Below are 17253 nucleotides of genomic sequence, written 5' to 3' on the forward strand. Positions count from 1 at the left end.
TTTCACCAATCAATCAATAAGCACATTTTAAGCACCATGTACCTGTATTTCAACCTTGAGGGCCACTAAGAACCAGTACACAAGTCTAAAGCACAGGTGAGGAACAGAGAAATGAGGGTAGGAAAAGAGTAGAGGAAAAATAAAGGAAGATATGAAGATAGAGGAAGGGAAAAAAGAAACATATGTGGTCAATAATCATATTCAGCATTAAATAGCATTTTGAAACTCACACCACTTTGCATAAATTATATCCTTTGATCCTCTCAACAAGTCTGAGCAGAAGTTACTAAAGATAGGTATTAATATGTGTTTGACAGGGCCCGTAGTAGGTGTTTTACATCTGTTTTCCAGATGAGGAACTGGAGATCAGAGATGCCAAGTGAGTTGCACTGATCAAGGATGGACAGATTTAGGGGAGAGCCCATGAGGCTCCTCTGTATATGTGGAAAGAGAGAAGACTCGAGACTGAGACCGGTGGCTGCTATGATCCTTGGGCAAAAAGCCACTGTTTTAACTCCAAGAGACAGTCCTTCCTTGAGAATACTGCCAAAGAGAATAAAATGACAAGCATTCATTCAAGAGGTTCTGGCCCAATAACCACACACTTGTCTTTTTTGAGGACAAGGACACTGGGCTCTATTGTTTCTCCAAAGACATCTTCTTTGATCAAACAAAGATTTCCACTGCAAATAGCCCCGAACACCATCAACTGCAATTCTTGTTCAGTCATGAAAAGACTAGAACTTTTCCTAAAAAAAAAAATACTCTTGGACCCTAGTTATTTTGGGGGAAAGAGTTTGCTCTCAATAGTTATAATCCCAGAAGCCCTTAGAGGTGCCTTGGAACAGAATTCATACTGCATATGCAAAAAATGGCCTTCACTTTGCCCATGTAGACATAAGCTGAATTGATATAATTTTTGGACATGGCTAAACAGGAATTTATTTGATTTTACCCTGTGCTTATCATTCTCTCCCTCCCCCCCAGTTGGAGGAGCAGGAGGGAGAGAGAAAGTATATGCTTGTTAATTGAAAAAGAAAACTAAATTTAAAATGGATATAACCTGACTGCTTTTTATTGAGAAGAGTTGTATTTTTTAAAATGGAGATAGCCTGACTGCTTTTTAGTGACAAGAGTTTTATTTTTCTTTTTTTTCTCCCTTAAGTAAAAAGAGAATGGGAAGCAGGAAAAGCAGTATTTTTTAATTGAAAAGAATTAAAATAAAGTATTACATATAAAAAAAAAAAAGAATCACAGATACATGTCTATCTGGAACACAGAAACTATATTAAAGAGATGAGTTTGTAGAGACAGGGGTTAGGATAGAGAAGGGCACACAGAGGACCAGGGAAGATTTTTGAACACTGGGTTAGACGCTATCTTCCTATACCTCTCCTCCTCACGCCTATCATTTTTTTTTTTTTTTTATGGCAAGGAAACCTGCAGAGGCAGATAGTACAATGGACAGGGTGCTCAGCCTGGATAATCAGTAAAATTTTTACTAGCTATGTCATTGTAGGCAAGTCATTTAACTTCTACTTGCCTCAATTTCCTCAAATGTAAAAATGTGATGATAAGAAGCACCTATCTCCCAAGGTTATTGTAAGGATCAAATGAGATAGTGTTTGCAAAGTGCTTCAGCACATAATAGATGCTAAATAGAAGAAAGAACAGGAAATTATTTGCAAATAATATCCTCATAAACCCAAGCTGTCTGATTAAGCATGGGCCCAAAGGTGAAAGATAAGAAAGCAGCACTAACTTGGCTTCTTTGTAGAAAAGAGGGACTTACAGGTACATGACATACATGATTTAATGAACCCTCCCCAGATTTACCCTCCCATTCTCTTCTTCTTTGTTATACAAGGTATGGCTCTTTGGAGGAGGAGGGTAAATGCAGGTGTAAAAAAAAAAAGAGAGAGAGAGAGAGACAGAAATATACTAAAAAAATTAAAATTTACTCAAGAAATAAAACAAATTTAAAAAATAACTTACTGATCTGGGCTGGAAATGCTCATCTGTGAGACCCCACTTCTCTCTGTGGTACTCATAGTAAACCAGATTCTGTTTCATGACTTCATCTTTCTGATCAAAGAGCATATAGCTGGCAACACATGGAGCAGCATTCTTCATGTCATTCACTGGATGGGGGGGGGGGAAGGGAGGAGAAAAATGGGAAAGAAAATAATTTAGAAGGTCATATTTCATTGGAGATGGAGTAGAGTTTCCTAAAGATCTAAAAAAACAGAAAGGATTTATGGAAAATCTTACATATTTTATTGAATGGTTTCTGATTTGAAAAACTGTAATTGGGTAATCAAAAGTAGAAACTGTATTGGGCCAAGTAATTTCCATAAAAGTGAGTACCTAATGCAGGATCTGAGGTCAGTAATGAGAAAAGGAAATACCTTTTGCACAAACAAAATCAATTTTGTTAAAAATTTTAAAAAGAAGCTATAGTTGGGAAAATCTTTGCATCAAGTGTCTCTGATAAAGATTGCTACCCAAGACATATACAGAATTAATAGAACGTATAAGCTCAAGAGCCATTCATTCCCCAGTGTCAAGTTGCTAAAGAATATGAGGAAGCACCTTTTTCAAATAAGAACTACAAACAATTCATGACCCCAAATGCAAATCAAAAGGACATGTTTCACATTATATCCCCAAAATGTGACAAAAATGACAAAAGACTGAAATGGTCAATTTTGGAGACACTACAAGAATACAGGCACACTGTTATTCTATTAGTGGAACCATGAATTAGTCTAGTCATTAAGGAAAAGGATTTGGAATAATGTGGAGGGGAAAGTGACTAAAATCTTCATACTCCTAAATCTGGAGATTTCAGTGTCATATATATAACTCCAAAGAGGTCAAAGACAGGGAGAAAATCCCTGAGGACACCAAAATATTCATGGAAGCAGTTTTTTGTGGTAGCAAAGAATTAGGAAAAGTGGGAAGGGGGCATCCATCAATTGGAGACTGGATTAACTATGGTGCAGGAATATAATAGAATAGCATTGTGCCATAAAAGGAATATAAGGAAATCTGAGAAATATGAGAAGACAAATGAAAAGATGAATAGAAATAAGCAGAATCATATAAAAAATATATGAAATGTCTACAACAATTGAAGGAATAAAAAACCCTCAAAACTAAATTATATTATGTAATACAACCTCAAAGAGATGAAAGAATGTATGTCCTTCCTTTCTTTTGAGAGGGGAAAGACTTTCATGTAAAATGTTGCATGTAATGTCATGTGGTAGTTTTGCTGAACTTTTGAAGATTAAGGTTGTTTTATTTTTAATCTCTGTTACAAAGGGTAGCTTTGCTGGGTGGTAAAGAGAAAAAGGGAAAATTTCAAAATGAATATGATGTAAAAATAAAAGGCATCAATAAAACTTCCTTTTAGAATAACTGAGAGAGCTAAAAAAAAAAAGTTAAAAAGAAAATGAAAATATCATTGCTGGGTTTTACTTGTCAAGGAAAATGCCCCTAGTTAAATAGCCCCTAACCTTGTGATCTTTAGCAAGTCACTCAGTGCTGATTGCCTCAACTTTCTCAGCTGTAAAATGGGGATACCTTCCAAAGTTGTGACGATCAAATAACTGGATGTGTATAAAGTATTTAGCACAGTGCTTAAGAAATGCTTGTTCCCTTCCCTTCACCCTTATCCCAGCTTCTCCCTGAGGCTAATCACAAGCTATTCTGGATCTGAAAATGTTTCTTTAGGCCAAAACTTATCTGTGCTTAGCTCCAAAATATTAGACTGCAGGGGTGACTCAGGTACTCAACACTGCTGCAGGGTGTGTCTGGATTGTCTAGACTGAATTAAACTAGTTCCCAGCCTCCACTGAAGGTCAGTCTCTGGGGCACTGGAACAGACCTAAGCCAGTATTGAAAGGAGATTAAGGTTGAGCACAAGGGTGAAAGGGCAACAATTCTGGATGATTCATATTCAGCATTCTGGCATACAAGTCATTAAAACTGGATTCCCTCAATGTCACCAGTTTGCCAAAATATTCATTTATATGTGTGATTTGTGCCATCTAGTGGTGGTTTAGTAAAATAAACTCATAATCTTAGCGACAAGAGCAAGGGATTGATTCCTAACTCCATAGCTGGTGGTCTACATGCATTTGTTAAGTGCTCATTATGTTCCAGGCACTGTGGCAAATTAAAATATTAAAGGAACCCAGAGAGGACTGTGGGAACTGAATGTGGATCACAATATAACGTTCTCACTCTTTTTTGTCGTTGTTTGCTTACATTTTGTTTTCTTACCCATTTTCTTTCCCTTTTGATCTGACTTTTCTTATACGAGAGAATTATATAAATATGTTTACACATATTGGATTTAACATATATTTTAACATGTATAAATATATTGGATTGCTTGCCATCTAGGGGAGGGGGTAGAGGGAAGGAGGGGAAAATCTGAAACACAAAGCTATGCAAGGGTCAATGTTGAAAAATTATCCTTGGATAAGTTTTGAAAATAAAAGCTTTTAAAAAAATAAAACAGAAAAGGAAAAAATACTAAAGGACAGACATGAGCAAAGCTAAAACAATCAAGGAACCATTTGGAAACTCCTTCTACTCTAGAGGAGGAAACAGATCATGAGAGAAGTACCCAGCCTAATTTCACACAGTTGGCTCCATCATGGAGGACCCTTCCCCCACCCCCTCGGAGTATGGATCTCCAGGCTACCTATCAGTCCTCCTTTCCCCATTCCAGGCTTTATCTCCTACCCTTAGAGTTCGGTTAGAGCATTTTGGTACGTGTGGAGCTGGCAGGGCATATGAGGGAGAAAACGATGTGCCAGGATACCAGCTCATTTTCAGAATAACTTAGATCCCACGTTGTGGTCATGTTATGTCCTCAAGGCTTCCGTGACCTAGTCAGAAGGCTAGATCAATGTTAGGAATGTTCAGAATGTGAGTACGTATAGACAAGAACCCAACTTCAAAGAACTCAGTACCCAAGTACCAATCCAAATTCCCACATAAACCACCTACCAAAAATCAGGGAGTGTGTTGTGCATAAGGTAAATGGGCCCAGATCTGCAGTCAGATTATCCTGAGCCAAATCACTTTTAATTCTTTACTGTCTCTGTGGCTTTAGGAAATTTGTTTTTCATCTCAGGGCCTCATCTTCCTCCAGCAGAAAATGTAGGGAATGGAATATACAGTTTTCAAGGGACCGCGCCCTTGATCTTATCATCTACACCAATATGATCAGCAAGATAATTCTGATTTTGCCTTGAGTCAGCCATGACTTCAGGGTTTCAGGGCTGAAAGGATTCAGGTCATGTAGATCAGCATTGAGAAGGGAGCTAGATTCACAATTTCAGTGGGATACAGAACTCCAGGAAAAAAAAAATCTCTCTGTCAAGTCAGGATGGTGCCTTCTCTGCAATTTGTACCTGTACAGAATGGTTTCAACTGTAGAAAAGTGAAACAATTTGTCCAGGGGCCACACATATACACAAACACACATATACATGGATATGTTTGTGTGTATGTATAAACATACATATATGTATATATACAAATGCATGAGTGTGTATGTATACACATGTACATTTATATTTAGATATTTTTATATAATATCATTTTACCTTCACAACAACCTTGTGGATATTTATATATTTTTATATACACATTTATGTATATAATTTCATTTTACTCTCATAAGAACTGTGAATATTTACATTTATATACACATGTGTGTATATAATCATATTCTATCCTAATAACAAACCTGAAGTCTAATCATGTGATAAATATGACATATATGTGTGTATGTACATGTATATATAAAAATTCTATCTTCATAGCAAATCTGTGGATATTTGTATTTATTTATACATACATATGTGCTAATCTCATTCTAGTCTCATAGCAACCCTGTGAATATTTATATGTATTTATATTATATTAATTTACTTATAGACATATATGTGTATATAATCTCATTCTATTCTCATAGCAACCTTGTCAATATTTATATTATGTTAATTTATTTATACACACATATGTATATATGATCTCATTCTATTTTCATAGTAACCCTGTGAATATTTATATGTATTTATATCATATCATATTTATTTATTTACACGCACATATGTCTCATTTTATCCTCATTACAATCCTGTGAAGCAGGTGCTATTATCACCTCCATGTTATAGGTGGGGAAACTGATACTGAGAGATGAATAAAAGATCACACAGCGAATAAGCATCTGAGGCAGGACCGGAAGCCAGATTCCAAACCCAGCCCCAGATCCCCTACACCATACCACATCTCCATTTGTGGGATTGAAATGCTGGCAAGTTTATGAAGTTTTTATTTCAGCCCAAGGGGGGAAGCCCTTCCAATGGGACAGATGTCTCAGTCATCATAAGAAAAGATATCACCCAGGACCAAGAAAAGATGCTCTGTCGTGATGGTGTTGAAAGAATTCTGGGAAAAATGTTTGCAACACAAATCTCATCTCTAGAGAGAAATCAGTAACTTACACTTATAATAGGCAAACTGCAAATAATGATACATGGTGGCCACAAACTTCTCCACAGGATAGCCCCCTATAACAGGGGTGAGGTTCTCTTCACACTTCAGTTTGCACTCCAGAACTTCAATATAATGGTCTAGAAAAACACAAACAATATCAGGGATAGTCAACATTTCTCAATACCATCTGAGGGTTTCCTTTTTCCAGGATCCATTATTCCTTCCATTTCACCTTGCTGCCTGGGGTTCATCTGTCTTACAAAGCTTATAGCCTTCTCCACAAATTCCAGCCCCCATTCCAAGATTCTGCCATTTATTGTTAAGACTTCTGCCCAAAGGCCAGAGGGATGCCTCATTTCCTCTGCCAGGATACCAGATATGGTGAGTCCTGCCAAGGCACTTCCCTGCAATCTCTTGCTGGATGTCAGTCAGCCTGGGACCGGCCTCCACTCACTGACAAACTACCCTGATAATGTAGTCTGCCTGAATGCGCCAGCTGTCAGCCGTGTGGCAATCTGAATTCCTGGTTAGTTAATTAATACCTAGAGCAAGAAATGCTCCAGTGACACCTTACTCACCAGTCCTGTATCTCTCCTGTTACCTTATACTGCTGCCAGCTCAGTCCCCACAGGTATGTCTTGTCTCTGGGTCTGAATATCCTCAATGTGCCCTGTAATGCTACTGAGGGGAACCCAATACCAATAAGTAGGAGTCGGTAATCAATGGGAAATAAAAGGTCATGACTAAAGAAGATTCAGGATGTTCTAGGATTTTCTTTTTAATCCAGGCTTGTGATTTCAACAACTGAGAGAAAGGGAAGGGAATAAATATTTATTAAATACCTACTATATGTCAGGCCCAGTGCTGAGAACTCTACAATGATTATCCCATGGAATTCTTACAAAACTCTGGGAGGGGGTGCTGTGAATACCCCCATTTTATAATTGAAACTGACCAGGCAGAAATTAAGTGATTTATTCTAGTCATTCAGCTAGGAAGTATCTGAAGTAGGTTTTGGATCTGGACATCCTCTATCCACTGTACTACCTTGGCTGCCATTTTAGAGAATTCTTCATGTGAAGATTCCTTCTCTCAATACACACAAGTCACACTGTTCACTACCTAGAGTCACACGACAAGTGTGTGTGAGAGGAAAACTCGAATTCAGTTCTTACTGATTTTAGGAAGTCCCCCAGACCCTTCCTTCCTATTATCATACTGACTCTTTGATTAAAGTTTACTAATAATAGCTCATATTTACATAGAACTTTAAAATTGGCAAAGCACTCCCCTCATAATAATTCTGATACTCACTGGTCCGGTGGGGTCTTGGGTACAAAACTTAATCTCTGATCCTTAATTTGTAAAATGAAAGAGATTGGATTAGATGAATTTTGAGGTTTTTTTCAAGGAGGGAATGGAAGGATTATTTTACAGATGAACAAACTGAGGCATAGAGAAGTCAAGAAGACTTGCCCAAGATCTCACAGATAGTAGGTAATGGAGCTAGGACTCTTATCTTCAGATCCTCTCATTGTAAGACCAGTGCTCATTCCCTCCAGCCCCATCCTGCCTCTCCAATAAGATTCCATCCTATTTATACTCTATTCAGCCAAGCTCACTTTAAGTTTCTGTGATGTATAAACACTGTCACTATTGATATTTTCTTTTTTTTCTAATAGCATATCATTTTTCCAATTACATGTAAAAATAGTTTTCAACATTTATCTTTGTAAGATTCAGAGTACCAAATTTTTTTCTTTTCCCCTCTTTCACCTCCCCCTCTCCAAGACAGCAGGCAATCTGATACAGGTTATATATGAACAATCATTTTTAAATATATTTCCATCTGAGTGATGTTGGAAAGTTAACGATGTTTTCAAGAAGATCTTTTGTGTTTATTTGTTTCAAAATCAATCTGACCTTTCATTGATATAGGGAGCTTCAAGTCAGGAAATTCTCTCTACCATTGTAGGTCAGAAAGTGCTCAGTAGCCTAGTCTTAAAGAGTTGTCTTAGAGGTTAAAAGACTTAAAGTGAACATGTGTCAAGGGAAGATTGCAGTCATTTCTAATTCCTAGGCGAGGCTAGCTCTCCATACTTCTACAAAACTGCCTCTCTTTTTATTATGGCTGGACACTAAAAGTGTCATCCACAATATTTATTTTTCATATTTGAATATTTACAATACCAGGATTATTGGCTCAGAAGAGATGAAGTTTTTTAAAAGTTCTGCTCATGTGCCAGCTCTTTCATGAGCTATCTAGATAGATACAGTGCTGCATTTGGAATCAAGTGCACTCAGTCATCTACTAGCTAAGGAAGTCACTTAACCTCACTCAGTCTCAGTTTCTTTATCTATAAAATGGGGATAATAATGCCATCTACTTGTGAGAATCAAATGAGGTAACATATGCAAAGAGTCCCCAGTAAGGGGTATTATTTTTATACTTATATATAAGTTCCTGTTATAAACTCAAACTGCCACTTTGACCACAACTGTCACAGACCCAGATGAAATTGGGTTAATTAAAAAAAAAATGTGGTAAGGGAAAGGGGGGAGGAGAGCTCATTCAGGGTAAATGAAATGGCAGAAAAAAAAATCAAAGATTGGGAGAAGGGGAGGTAGCAATACTAGGAAGTATAGGAAGGGTTAGTAAACATTTTATAGACTAGAAAAAAAATTAAGGAAGATATAAAAAAATTTTTTTCTAAAATCTCTGTTACAAGTGTACTCTGCTTTTCACTCTATTAAAAAAAAAAATTATACCTTTTTTAAAAAAGGAGGAAATGGCCACTGGAAACCAGAAGCAGGTTATCAAGCAGTCACACAAGGATAATCTCATTTCCTTTTTTTTTTTTTTTTTTTTTTTTTTAAACAGTATTACAACACAGAGAAGATCAGTTAGATCTGTATTCCAGCAAGGCCTGGGACAAAATATCTCATGACAAAATGTCTCCTGAACAAGAAGGAGGCTGAATATTGGTCCGATGTTCCAATCTTACTTGAGCAATCAGAGTTTGTATCAATTATATTAATTAATGTATTGATTATTGATAACATTTATTAATGTATTGATAACAAGTCAGCTCTGGGGAAATGTCCCCTGCTCAATCAACTCCAGTAGCTTGTCTGTCTCCTCTGGGATCAACAGAAAATTCTCTCTTTGGCCTTCAAAGCCCTTCCTAACCTGGACTCTCCCTGCCTCTATAGTGGTTTTATACCTCATTCCCCTGGGATTCAATGACACTAGCCTCTTCCTCCATATGAAACTCCATCTCTGGACTCTGGGCATTGCCATTGGCTGTCCCTCGTGCCTAGAATCCTCTCTCTCATTTCCCTCATCCTGGTCTCTCTGGCTTCTTTCAAGTGCTCATAAAAATCCCACTTTCTGCAAGAATGCCAGTGTCTTCTCTCTGTGGATTATCTCCAGTGTATATATAGTTCTTCTGCAGATAGCTGTTCCCCTATTAAATTGTGAGAACACTGAGAACAGGGACTGTCTTTTCCCAAAGTTCAATAGAGTTCATGGCACACAGTAGATACTTATGCTTGCTGACAGACTCACCTCATACCTCAACATCAGTATTTGGGTGCCTGATTTGTTTCCTAGATTCCAAGTTCCTTTCTTAGAGCCCAAATACTTGCTATGGTTCCTACAGAAATCCTTTATTCCTTGGTTTTATTTCTGTCTGATGAAGACCTCAAGCTCTCCTCCTAGCTACCACTAGGCTCTCCTGATGGCCTGCTTTACCCACTGCACAGCCCCAGACCTCCTTGATGTTGACCACTTATTCATATGGATCTCTCCCTATTTCCAAATGCCCCAGATGTCTTAGCTGCCTGTCACTCTTGCCTCTGAGCAGTCATATCAAGAGCCTTATTGTACCATCTATCTTCTTCCAGGAGCTCTTTCTAGGTCCCATGGCTTACCTGCTCTCAATTCAGTCCATCCACTGACCCTGATACCAATCCCCTTCCAACTCCCCCAGCAAAGTACCCTTATTAAGTTTAAGAGACCCACCTGCTACGGAGAGATAAAAGTCTTTGAAATCCTTAATCTCCCTGGAGCCTTCACAGGCAGCAAGACATTCATAGAAGGCCTTGAAGAAGTCAGGAAGAGCCAGTTCCATGTCAGTAATAGATGTCCTCCAGTTCTCTCCATTGTATGCCCGCACAGCTCTGATGAAAAGGTTCTGGAAGGGAAGGAGACTCAACTAATGTCTCTTTTTTAAAATTAATTTATTTCTTAAAAAAAATTTCTAACTAACATTTTTCAAGTCAAGTCACTTAGTCTCTCTCAGCCCCAATTTGAATCTGAATCTGAATTTGACCCCACCTCATAGGATTTGGTTTCCAAGTCTTTGATGTGGTCCTCAGCACCGGGCATGCTCTTGTAATAGGCCATATTTCTTAGCATCATTTCATCATTGGGATGCTTCAAAAGGAAGGTGTGTGCAGCAGCAATGGCTTTTGGAAGGTTATTTGCCTAAGGAAAAAGAAAGAAGGGAAAAAAAATCCTGTTTATTGACTAACCCTGAATATTGCAAAACAACAGTAATGGATCAGTGCTTCCAGAAAACATCAATGTCCCCTTGCTATATCAGTGAGTCCTGGGGAGCTGATAGGTCTGCTATGGTCCAAGAGCATCTATTTCACAGAGATGAGCAAATTCAATATCCAAGAATCAAAATGTATTTACTCCTGAAAGAGATTTACTCGTGAGTGTTCAGTGCTTCTTTTCTTTTTTTTTTAATGTAATCTTATATCCTGTTCTATCCTGTGGGAGATCTTTATGACAAAAATGCCAAAGCCTTGAATTATACTGAAAAAGGAGGCTGTCAAATCTTCTTCCTCCTGATCACGGTGCGAGCCCAATGACTCTGGGGCATTGGGGGCATTGAAGCAGGTCAGTGACTCTAAGAGGGTCAGTTAGTCCCATTGTCTGGCTCTGTGCCCTGCCCATGCCTGCCTCATATCTCCTTTCTTCCTAAAAAGCAATGGCTATTCTGACTTTAGAAATGGAGCAAGGAAAAAGAAAAAGAAAGAAAGAAAGGAAAGAAAGAGAGAAAGGAAGGAAGGAAGGAAGGAAGGAAGGAAGGAAGGAAGGAAGGAAGGAAGGAAGGAAGGAAGGAAGGAAGGAAGGAAGGAAGGAAGGAAAGAAGGAAGGAAGGAAGGAAAGGAGGGAGGGAGGAAAGAAATCAGTGAGGAAAAGGAACAAAGCTGATTTCTCTTTCCTCCATCTCAATCCTTAGATATGTTCACAGAAAGGGTAACTGAGTTCTCTCTCATTCTCATTCTCACATACACATAATCATAAGCATATACATACACACACACCAGAAAGTTTGCCCTTCTTTTTCTTTTCTTTTTTTTTTTAAGATAATCAGGATTAAGTGACCTGTCCAGAGTCACACAACTAGTAAGATTTTTAGGCAGGACTGGAATTCAGATCCTCCTGACTCCAGAGTCAGTTAGAGCTGGTTAGTGCTCTATCTACTTCACCTGTCTGTCCCTTCCTTCAATTTCCAAGATCTCTCCCCACCAAACCCCAGAATGAACTTCTGGGACTACAGGCGTACAACATATCTAAAGTCTGGAAGGAGAATACAAGGAAAACAGTCAGAAGCTGGGGAAGATTCTATCCTCATTATACAGAATGTTAGAGCTGGAAGAAACCTTCATCCAAACAGTATGAAGCAAAGCAAAGATTTGAAGCCACCTTGTGTTACTCCCAATAACAAAACTGGAAGGTAGGTGCTATTTTTGTCATCATTTTATAGATAAGGAAATAGGGTTAAGTGATCTGCCCAAGATCATAGAGATTGTAAGAAGCTGAGGCAGGATCTGAGCTCAAGTTTTCCTAACTCAGATCCAGCAATTCATTTACCATTTCACCATCACAGGAGTAGTACCATCTGCATCCAGAAAGAGAGCTATGTAAACTGAATGTGGATCACAACATAGTATTTTCACCTTTGTTGTTGTTCTTGGTGTTTGCTTGCTTTTTTTTTTTCCTTTCTCATTTTTTCCCCTTTTGATCTGATTTTTCTTATGTATAATGATAAATATGGAAATTTGTTTAGAAGAACTGCACATATTTTACCTATATTGGATTACTTACTGTTTAGGGCAGGGAGGAGATAGGAAGGAAGGGAGAAAGATTTGGAACAAAAGGGTGAATGTTGAAAAACATCTTTGCATATATTTTGAAAAATAAAAGGCTTTTATTATCAAAAAAAAAAAGATTGGGAAAAGGGGAAAATGGTCTGGTAACATTGTGAAAACAAAACACAATTAAAGAACAGTCCCATGCTTTCCATTGGTATCCACTTAATGTCAAAGATCCTAGAGGAAAATCCCTAGATGAGCAGACCTAGGAGTCAGGGATTTATGGGAGGACACACCGAATTGCACAAGATGGATAAGTGGGGTTGGTCATGCTCTGTATTATGAGAAGAAGTAACCATATCAATGAGACCACAGATTGCATCCAAGGTCTGAAGAAATACATGATTAACAGTGGGGTGTGTTGGGAAGGATGTGGGGAGGACATTTCAAGTACTAATGCAATTATTGATTTGTTAATTCATCTGACAAGCATTAAGTGAATATTTACGGGGCAACATTGGGGATTCCAAAATGAGATGTATGTATGTATGTAGTATATATGTGTGTTAATATATATCCACACACAAATACACACACATATATATGTATATATGCATAAGGATATCTTGCTTTCTACTTTGCTGAAAAAAATCAAGCTATCTATTTTATACAACTCTTTCATTTAATGCAAATTTCTAAATGAGGAGACTCCCTGGACCAAAGCACCATTTTCTCTGTAACTTAATGTTCTTACAGAGTCACCTAAAATATTGAGAGGAAAACTGATTGCCCAGGATCACCCTGCCAATATGGCTCCAAAACAGGGCTTGAATTTAGTTCTTCCTGGTTTTTAGGCCACATCTCTATCCACTATATCTCACTGCCTCATGTCCTCCACTGAACACCATAAAACGTGTAATTATCAATCTTCCTATTCTTTCTCAAGTTTCAAAGCATGAGCTGTCCTCCTTCCCTGCCAAGGCTAACTTCTCTACTTGATTCCTACATCCCATGTCATCCCAATCACATCCCTGCCCCCACTGTTGATTCCACCCTATATACCAGCTTTTTTCCCTTGTTGTACAAACATGATCACTTCTCCCAAGTGATCTTTAAAAGCTTTAAAAGCCTTCACTGCCTCTTCTCTAGCTATTACCCCTATCTCTCTTCTTCTCTTTCGTTACCAAGAAATAGTCAAACCTCATTTCTCCCTCTTCCTCACTACCCACTCACTACTTACAATTATCCTTTCAACACTACTGAAACTGCTTTCTTAAGTTACCAATATTCTCTCAACTACTTTGCAAGCTTCATATTTTTTCACCTAATTGTATTTTTTTTCCAATTACATATAAAGATAGCTTTCAACATTCATCTTTGTAAGATTTTGAATTTCAAATTTTTTTCCCTCCCTCCCTTCCGTCTCCCTTCCCCAAGACAGCAAACAATCTGATATGTTATACATATACAATCATGTCAAATGTATATCCATATTAGTCATGCTGTAAAAAAAAGAATCAGAACAAAAGGGGGAAACTATGAGTAAAAAGAAGTGAAATAGTCTGCTTCAATGTACATTCAGATTCTATAGTTCTTTCTCTATATGTGGATAGCACTTTATATCATGAGTTTTTTGGAATTGCCTTAGATCACTGAATTGCTCTGCAGAACTAAGTTTGTCGCAGTTGATCATTACATGTCCTTATTGCTACTGTGTACAATGTTCTCCTGGTTCTGTTCACTTCGCTTTGCATCAGTTTTTACAAGTCTTTTCAGATTTTTCTGAAATCCCTATCTCTTGATCTTTTGTGTAGCTTTTGACATTGTTGACCCATCACTTCTTCCTGGATAGCAGTATGGTATACAGTAGGGGAAAACACCAAAAGGGAAGTCAGCATCTGAATTCAAATTTTGCATGGGCCTGCCACAGAGGATCTCTGTAAAATCTTGGGCAAAACATATTAACTCAGCTTCCTCATCTACAAAATAAGAGGATTACATGAGATGATCTCGAAGGTTCCTTCTAGTTATAAATCTATGGTTTTATGATTTCTGATACTGTTTGTCCTCATCATCAATCTAATATAAGATTTCCAGAATTGGAGATTGAACCCAGTATTCAAATGATCTCACTGTTGAGGTTTCAGTTCAGTCATTTTTCAGTCATGTTCAATTCTTTGTGCCTTTATTGGGCAGTTTTCTTCACTGAGACACTGGACAGTGTCTCATTTGACAGATGAGGAAACTGAGGCAAGCAGGATGAAATTACTTGTCCAGAGTCACGCAGCTAATAAGTGTTGGATTTGAACTCTGGAAGATGAGTATTTCTGACTCCAAGTCTGGCATTCTATTCACTGAAACACTAAGCTGCTCCCACTATAGCTATCTATATCTATATCTGTCTATAGATATTTAATAGTATTTAATTGATTATAATGAGCACCCGTGGATTCTAATCCATTTCTTGCCAACACTCAAGTTTTCTTTCTTTAATTCTGTTCCTGGGAGATGACAGCATAAATCCAGGGGAGATTAATCCTGCCAAGAAATTCAGGCATAAACATAAAAAAGAAAACACAAGATAATTGGGAGAGGGAAAGAAGACTAATCATTGAGAGGAGGTAAGAAGGCTTTACCCAGAAAATGGCACCTAAACTGAGCCTTAAAAGAAGCTAAATATTCAAGGAGGTGGAAGTAAAGAGGGAGAACATTCCTAGAGGGAGAAAAAGCCTGGAAGAAAGAAAGAAGGCACAGTTTGGGAACAACAGGTAGGGGATTTTGTCTTGAAGAGCACCACAGTGCAATAAATCTGGTAAAAGAAATGGTCATCAACAAATCCTGCTGAGATAACCAAGAAATATGTGACCCAAGCATTGACTCAAAGAAAATTAGTTCCAATCCTGACCCTTCTGCTTTGCTGTGTGAATAGGAAAGTCGTTTTTACTTTTCTCATCTATAGAATGAAAGGGTTGGGCTAAATCTGAGGTTCTTCCTTTTTTTTTTAATGTTATATCCTGCAACTTTAGAAGTTATTATTTCTTTCTCCCTCCAAAATTATTTATTTTTGAGATTCTTTTCTTTTTAAATATTGAGATCCAAATCCTGTCCCTTGCTTCTCCCTCCACCACCCTCTGAGAAGTCAAGTAGTGTGATATCAATTGTGAAATCATGCAAAGCATATTTCCAGGATCCATAAACTTTCAAAAACTTTAATAACTGCATTTTAATATCACTAGTTTTCTTTGTAGTTCTATGTTTTCTTATATGTATTTAAAATCAGTTTTCTGGATGTGATCCATAAGGCTTCACCTGATTGGCAGAGGGATCTATTACATATAAAAAAGATTAAGGATCCTTGAGCTGGAACACCTTTATGTGGAACTGAGCCAGCTTTATCACACGAGCCTGAATTCCTACAAGAAAGTATACCGGAAATCTCCCTAAGCTCAAGTAGAAACTTCTTTATTTTTGAAGGAATATCTAGCACTCTGTTTTGAAATTAAATAGCCTCTGAATGGATTTTCCTAAGAAGGAAAAATTTCCTAGATAGCCTGGCTTTGTTCTAGAACCACCATGAAATGAAATCAGAAGAGAATCTTTTAATAACCTGTAAAAACTTCAGCATTTAAATACAAATCCCCTGAGCTAGTAGAAAAAGGTGAGATGTAGTCAGAAATCGTGGCATCCAGAAACTTGGCAAAAAAACAAAAAAGTATTTAACTTATGTAAGAGACTCAACTGGTCTCAGTATCTGTTCCATGACTAATTGATGAAGTTGGCATTAAAGAAACATTCTCAAACAGAAAGTTGTACATTCCCTAAAAAATGTCCCCACCCTTTAGAGCAAAGAGAGAAACCAAGAAAGAAACAGCATCTCCAGCCAAGGAGATTGGGCCTGAGGCATGTTTATGATTAACTATAGAAACAAACTTTCTAAAAGCCACTGGTCCTAATGAAGTGAAAATGTTCCTAAGCCTTAAGGAGATATATATATATTACCTTTTTATAGAGTTCCTCCCAGAATCTAAAGGCTACCAATTGAAAATTCAAGTTATGGCAGGAATAGAAAGTTTCAAATAACAATATGAAGAGGAATTCTCTGGTTTAGGGGAAGGAAATCCCTTTTGAACTTTGAGTTAAAGACAAGATTTCATTTCAGTCACCATCCAACCCAATTCCCATACTCAGTGGGATTAAATGGAGGACCTATGTTTGAAATGGAAAATACTGGAGCACCCTAGTGCCCATTTTTGTCCTGTTGGGGCCCCTTCATACAAAAGGCCCCTTCATACTTTTGATAGTTAGACTAGAGTAGCAGTGTCCTTCCTATACAATCACAGGGATATGACAAAGAAAACCAGAGTGAGGCACTTAAAAACTGTGTTAAACTTGAACGGAGAGATGGGGAAATGGTGGTTGAGTTCCTGACTACCTCTCTCCAACCCAACCCTCATTTTATCTTCTTTGGCAGAACTATAATATTTCAGCAGTCTACATGTCATGGAGAACATTTTCTTCTCCCCAGACTTTATTTGATTCTAAAGGAAAATAGATGGCAGAAAACTGGATATGGGAAAGCTGAAATATAGTTACTAGGAACAAATATAGCACCAGGTGCAA

General features: G+C 37.7%; 1 protein-coding gene across 1 annotated transcript in view; it reads right to left on the reverse strand.

Moving 5' to 3' along the window:
• CRTAP (cartilage associated protein) overlaps window positions 1-17253 on the reverse strand; it is a 63456-nt gene that overhangs the window by 18966 nt on the left and 27237 nt on the right. Inside the window, exons 2-5 of the mRNA XM_003771948.4 lie at window positions 10862-11011; window positions 10547-10718; window positions 6531-6659; window positions 1996-2141 (exon numbers count right to left, since the gene is read on the reverse strand). Coding sequence (XP_003771996.3) covers window positions 1996-2141; window positions 6531-6659; window positions 10547-10718; window positions 10862-11011 — 597 coding nt within the window. The remainder of the gene's footprint in view (window positions 1-1995; window positions 2142-6530; window positions 6660-10546; window positions 10719-10861; window positions 11012-17253) is intronic.

This window comes from Sarcophilus harrisii, chromosome 5 (assembly GCF_902635505.1).
Source record: "Sarcophilus harrisii chromosome 5, mSarHar1.11, whole genome shotgun sequence".
NCBI lineage: Eukaryota > Metazoa > Chordata > Mammalia > Dasyuromorphia > Dasyuridae > Sarcophilus > Sarcophilus harrisii.